General features: G+C 47.8%; 1 protein-coding gene across 1 annotated transcript; it reads left to right on the plus strand.

Moving 5' to 3' along the window:
• Positions 1 to 701: 701 nt before the first annotated feature.
• Positions 702 to 2,396, plus strand: LOC147712634 (uncharacterized). Its single transcript, XM_086920363.1, has one exon. It carries the CDS (start codon positions 702 to 704, stop codon positions 2,394 to 2,396), a length of 1,695 nt encoding a protein of 564 aa, XP_086776489.1.
• Positions 2,397 to 6,648: the final 4,252 nt, after the last annotated feature.

The raw sequence follows: 6,648 nt of genomic DNA on the forward strand, positions 1-6,648 counted from the left end.
GATTGTGTGCAGTGCGCTCTGACCAATCTATTCTGTATTGTTTGCCTTGTATTTCATATTTTGCTTATCCAACAAGAACATTTTACTTAACAAGGCTTTCTTGATTTCACCCCTTCTTAGAACCCCTGCATCTCCATTCTGCCAATTGCTGGAAGAATCCACCCCTCCACCCCGAAATTTGACTGTAGTTGCGCGTCTGGGAGCTATGTAAGTATATTTACACCACTGGTCGTTATTACTGTTGAACTGTATTTGAATGTTTCATACTGGACACATATGGATTCAACATTCCCCTTTCATTAAGCTGAACATTCTCCTGACAATAGGTTACCTGACCTGCATCTGTATATACATTGCATTCCTTTGCAATTTTATAAAGCGTGAAATTGGCCTGAGGGCTTTCGACCACCAAGTATTAATCACTTTTAGGCAAGATGGAGGTTAGCTAATTTGCATACATCCAGAAACTAATTCTTTTTTGAAAGTATGATGGTTAATAAGCATTTAGGGTACCTAGGATACAGATTTGTAAAGTTTTAAATCAAAAGCTAAAGATAAAATGGATCCTTATGCTATGCCTCAAATATGTGTTCATCAATTTCACCAATTGGTTGGCAGCCTGTTCAGTGGCATCATTTTCTCAACAGTACACAACCGGTTTCTAAGTGTCTTTTTTTATGATCTACTTTGCGCAGAACAGAATGCCCCGCAGAATAAAGACGGCAGAAGATTATGTGCTGGAAAACAAAGATTTCATGGTTGAAGAAGTGCGTGGCCAAAAGATGTTAATTTGCAGGTTTTGCAGAGTGACTGTCCCAATAGTAAGTGGGAAAATTGCAAGCCGAATTGCTGAACATCTTGTCACCAAGACCCACTTGAAATTGAAAGAGCCACCTAATAGCGACAGCCTTTGCCAGATGTCTCTTGCTGAGACAATGACCCGCTTCAAAAGAAAACGTGAGGAACCAAAAACAACACAAATGTATGAGAAATACCTACCAGAGGTGTTCCTTGCAGATATTGAACATATTTCAGAGTTACTCCAAGGTGATGTGAAGATCTCTGTTACCATTGATGAAACCCCAGAGATGCGTGGCGACCCATCAGTGGCAGTGCTAATCACATTTTGTGATGCAAAAAATGGATGGCACAGACGTACCATCATGGCAGATCTGGATGTACTGGAAACATGCAACGCAGTGTCACTTGGAATGCTGCTGCAGAGAGTTCTTACCAAGTTTAACAAAGATTGGAGTGACATTGTTTGTATTTGCAGCGATTCATCTACTTATATGAAAAAGTTATGTGATGACCTATCAAAAGCAATGCCAGAGCTGAAGTGTTTCCCTATGAGAGATCCTTGCCACTTGCTAGATGGTATGCTGAAAGCAGCATTACAATCTTCTGAGCTGATGAAGAATGCTATTGATTTTGTAGTACATTCAGGCGCACTGTTTCGTTATGCGCGGGAACTCAAACGCAAATATTTCTCATTTTGTGTTTTGTGTGGCAGCAAAGAAAGAATCATCCCAACTGTGTCATTTAGTAGGTGGTTCTCAGTACTTGAGGCCGTGAATGCAATATTATCTATGTGGCGACCCCTTACTGAATTTTTGCTTAGTGATGATGCAAAAGGCAAGAAATGTGAGGATCTTCGGGTGCATATTGATAGTGATGTCAAGAAAAGTACACTGTACTGCATCCTTAGATTTTTGCAGGAAAACATGACTGCTGTAGTGGACATAATAAAAAAACTAGAGTCAGAAAACACCCTTGTGTACCAAGTGTTCAGTATAATTGGTGTTGATGTCAAACATCTCCTCGAGAGTAGGCTAGACAACACTTTTAGTGACTTTGGCACGGCAACATGTTCCCTGTTAGAATGCTTGCCACTTGGGAAGCAAAGAAGTGTTGAAGACCAATTCAGGAAATTTTATTTTACCATGCATGAGAAATGGCTAGCTATGATGCATAGAAATGTCCCTTCACCAACCATGGCGTTTGAAGTCAATGAAGCCTCACTTTGGTACGCTGCACAAGTGTTAGATCCATTCCGTAAAGGGGAATTTTCTCCGGACTTTTCAAAGTACAGCCTCATTTTTGACCGCTTTAATACTTCTGAGGGCATGTGCACCCAGTTCAACGCGTATGTTGCAGAACCTGTCCCAGAGAATGTCAACCTTGAGGTGCACCAGTACTGGCATGGGAAGCTACGTCAGTGGCCAGAGTTGGCAAGTTGTGCACTGGCTGTTTTGGCGTTGCCAGTCTCAAGTGCCAATGTTGAGAGGGCATTTTCACAAATAAAAGTGTACATGGGAAGGAAAGAGAGAGCACGAATGACTAAAGAATCTCTGAAGAAATATTGTATGGTCTACTACAATAAATTTGACTTGTGAAAATGTATTTGAACTTCATATACACGTACATGCACTGTCTATATGCCATGCATCAATGAAGAAAGCCAGCAAAATAAAAGCAAAGCGTTTCATAAACACCAGAAAAACACAGTTTCAGTTGTTTTTTACGGCGCGAAAATTTGAAATCACTGAAAAGCACTGTTTTTTTCAGGTATTGAAATCACTGGAAAACACTGACAAAACACCACCAGAATTTACCCAAAATAGAAACTGAAAACAGGGAAGCCTACCTATCGGTGGTTGCAGAGGTAACGCCCGGAAGAGATAAAGGATTTGGGAAAGGACAGTCATTTTAATCGCTGCAATCCTGCCCAGCCATGAGAGGGGGAAGTGTTTCCAGTGTCCCAATTCCTCACGTATCTTCCTTTGGAGTGTAGCTTAGTTGGCCGTCGTCATAATTGGATGCGCAGGGGCCAGCTGGATCCCCAGATATGGCACCGTGCCGGATGAACATTGGAGAGGGAGGAGGTTTTGTAAATAGGTTTTTGTGGAGGGATTCAAAGACAGATAGAGGGCTATGGACTTGTCCGCGTTCATTTTGAACCCGACCACTTCAGCAAATGCATCTAGCTCCGCTATACAGACTGGTAGGGCCGTCCGCGGGATCTCTAGTGACAACAGGACGTCGTCCGCATAGAGACTGATGGTGTGTGTAAAGCCATCAAATACTATCACAGTTGCCTCACGGTTCTGGCGAATCCTTTGAGCGAATGGCTCCATATAGAGGGCAAATATTAGTGGTGACAGCGGGCATCCCTGCCTCGTGCCTCTCTCAATGTTAAAACTCTCTGAGCTATAACCATTTGCTCTTACTATTGCCGTGGGGAACTTATAACAATTAAAAATGAGGGTGCGGAATTTCTCCCCAATTCCGACCTTCGCCAGTACCTGTTCTAGGTAAGACCAGTGGACTCGGTCAAACGCCTATTCGGCGTCTACCGCTAGCATAATTCTCTCCCCTGGTATACGAGAGGCTTTTTCTATGAGGTGGACGATGCCTTTGGTGTTATCTACTGTCTGGCGTTCCGGCATGATGCCCGCTTGATCTGGGTCTATAAGGCCTGGCAGGTGGGGAGCCAACCGAGCCGCCAGTATTCCCGTGTACAGTTTAAGGTCCACATTCAGTAACGATATCGGCCTGTAGGAGCCGCATTTGGCTCTGTCCTTCCCCGGCTTGGGGATGACTGTAAGGGATGCAAGTAAGAGGTCGGGTGGGAGGGCGCCAGGTTCAGAAAAGGTGTTAAAAAGTTGGGTGAGAATCGGTGCTAGCACAGTGCAGAGTGTCTTGCAAAAGAGGGCTGTAAAGCCATCCGGGCCTGGGGCTTTCCCCGGCTTGAGTTTGGCAATGGCGGAGATCACTTCTTCGATGCGAATATCTCTTTCAAGATATTCCGCTTGTGAGGGCGTTAGAGAGGGGAGCGTAACCGAGTCCAAATAATCAGTCGCTGCTGAAGCGGCCAATGGGCTGCTTGCATAAAAGGTAGCTTAAAAGCTGTGGAAAGTTTCCGCGATCTGGGCACCCTCTATGACCGTGGACCCATCTGGGCGGGAGAGCTCTTAGACCCCTTGGTGCTGACGTGCTACTCTTAGTCTGTTCACCAGGAGGCGGCCACATCTGTCCCCGCCAGTGTAAAAGGCAAGTCGCAGCTGCAAGGCAGCAAACTCCGCTCGGTCCGTGTCCAGAGCTGCTAGAAGATGTTGTGCGACTTTAAGTTGCTTCCAAATCCGGGGCACCCCAATTCGTTGGTGAATTTGCTCAAGCTCATGCACCCGCTGCGTGAGCTCCTCACGCTTGCGTGGCCAATCCCTATTCTCAGCGGAGGAAAGAGCCAAAAATTCCCACCGGATGACCGCCTTCATGGCCGCCCATTGTATCGCCAAAGTCGTGTCAGAATTTAGCGTTGTGAGACAGGTAGTCTTGGATGGCGTCCTGAATATGCTTCACTACATCTTTCCTTTGCAATAATGTGTCTCTAAGCCGCCAGACTCTTGGAGGATTTGACACCGATGGCAAGGTGAGTGTGGTAGTGACGGGTGCATGGTCCGAGAGGGAGATCACCCCTATCTCCTTCGAGGTGGACAAAGCGCAAACTATGCTAGAGACTATAAGATGGTCCAACCTGACATAGGTTTTGTGTGCATTGGAATAGTAAGTGTATTCTCTATCGTGTGGGTGTGAGCGGCGCCAAAGATCATGAAGATCCAGCTCTGTCAATCTGTCAGTGCAGCTGGACGAAAACGCTCCAGTTTGATGGGTGCGTTGAGCGGACCTGTTCTGAGTAGTGTCAAATACCATGTTAAAATCCCCCCCCCGGTATAACATACCTGTCCGATGTGTCCGTGATGTCCATAAGGGCTGAGTGTAGAAAGTGTTCCTGGCCCTATTTAGGGCTATAAAGAAACCCAATCGTAAACGCAACCTTTTTGCTCAGCACTCTTATGGAGGACTTGCCCTTTAAAATGCCGTGCCACGAGGATCGCCACCCCCGCAGTCTTAGTGGAGCAGGAGGAGAAGAATTGAGTTGGAAATTTGTGTGAACGGAGACTGTGGCAGTCACGGGCTAGCAAGTGGGTCTCCTGCAGTAAGCAGATGTCTGCCTGGGCATTTTTTAAGTGGGACAAAATTGCGCGCCACTCAACGGGATTGTTTAGGCCCCTTACATTAAGAATCAGGACCTTAAAAGTTGTAGGCGGCATGTTTTACATAGGGAATAGACATGCTAGTCTTCGAGCCCGGAGGGACGTGTGATTTGTGTGTGGATGGGCAATGGTAGGCCGGTCGCGGCAGCAGGTGTAGCCCGCCAAGCTGGGCATCTCGATCAAATTCGGAGCACTGGACAACCCTCCCCCTCCTTCCCTTTCCCCCTCCCCCCAAAAACTAAAAAAAAACCCTCCCTGACCCCAACTGTAAAACCCTAACTGGTAATCATAGTCCCAGGCCTACACAAACACAGTCCAGGCCTGTGGTAAAGTCACTGTGGAAGTAGAGGAGTCTGTGGCAATTGCGACCCCGCCAGCTCCCCCGCCCCTCCCCCATCCCGCCCGCTTAAAAGCAATGCGATCATGATAACCCCCTTCTGACCGTGGCATATCAGTTCGGATGAGCTGTGTCCTTGGATACCTCCTTGATTGCCGCTGCTTGTTCTCGTGCCATCGTTGTTGGGTCCGGTTGAAGGACTGCTTTTGGCGAGCGGTGGTGACCCACCCTTTGCCACTCCAGGCGGGCAGTGTTTGGAGACTTGTCCTGAGACGGACGTGGTGAGGCTCCTTCCGCATGCGATTCTTCCTCGGGGTCAATGCCTAGGAGGGTGCAAGTATCTCGCAGGGAGTGAAGTTGGTGCAGGGCCCCCCTCCATTTAAAGATGAGTCGAAAAGGGTGAATAAGGGATCTCGTTATCCCAGAGGAACTTGGTTGCCACTCTGAAAGCTTTTCTTTTCTGTAAAGTGATGGCAGAGAGATCCTGATACAACCCCACCGGGTGGCCTTGAAACTGCAGAGGCTGCTGTCGGTGGGCCTCTCGTAGGATTCTTTCTTTCAGGTGGGAGTCCAGGAGGAATGCTAGGATGTCAGGTGGGGGAAGCGGCTCCCTGCTTGCCAGACCCACCCTGTGGGCTCTATCGATGCGAATCTCAAAGTCCTCCCGCTCCCCCAAGATCTCTCGGAAAAGCTGCTGTAGGAGGCTAGCCACGCTAGACCCCTCTGATTTCAATGGCACTCCCCGCACCCGAATGTTGTTACGGCGAGAGCGGTTTTCAAGATCCTCCCTGTGTGCCTGTAAGTCTACCTGTTGCTCGCGAAGGCGGACCACTTCTTGCTGCAGTTGCTCCACTTCTTCACTCCTGGCGTGGTCCCCCTCTTCTATAGCCGCCACCCGCTCTCTCAGGCCATCTGCATTGTGTCTCAATTCTCTATGTTCTCACGCCATGTCCTGTTTAAGTGTCTGAAAGTCATCTCTCAAGGAGTTGAAGAGGGACTCCAGAAAGGCTTTAGTAATGGGGGCCCCTCCATTGTCCAGTCCTGGAGGGTCTTTTGTTGTCGTTGGTGGGGATGGGCTCTTCTCCCCTTTGAGGGTCCCTTTGGTCAGCATTTCCGTGATGGTGCGCCTCCCCTTCTGTTTGAGTTTGCCATGTCGCGTTTGCAGGCTTGAATTGGGAGTCAACTGGATCTTCATGATCTTTGGCGCCGCTCACACCCACACGATAGAGAATACACTTACTATTCCAATGCACA

Source organism: Lissotriton vulgaris, chromosome 5 (assembly GCF_964263255.1).
Source record: "Lissotriton vulgaris chromosome 5, aLisVul1.2, whole genome shotgun sequence".
Lineage (NCBI taxonomy): Eukaryota > Metazoa > Chordata > Amphibia > Caudata > Salamandridae > Lissotriton > Lissotriton vulgaris.

Bases quoted from the DNA above. Each gene is read 5' to 3' on its own strand.
- LOC147712634 (XM_086920363.1), top strand. From the start codon at position 702: ATGCCCCGCAGAATAAAGACGGCAGAAGATTATGTGCTGGAAAACAAA.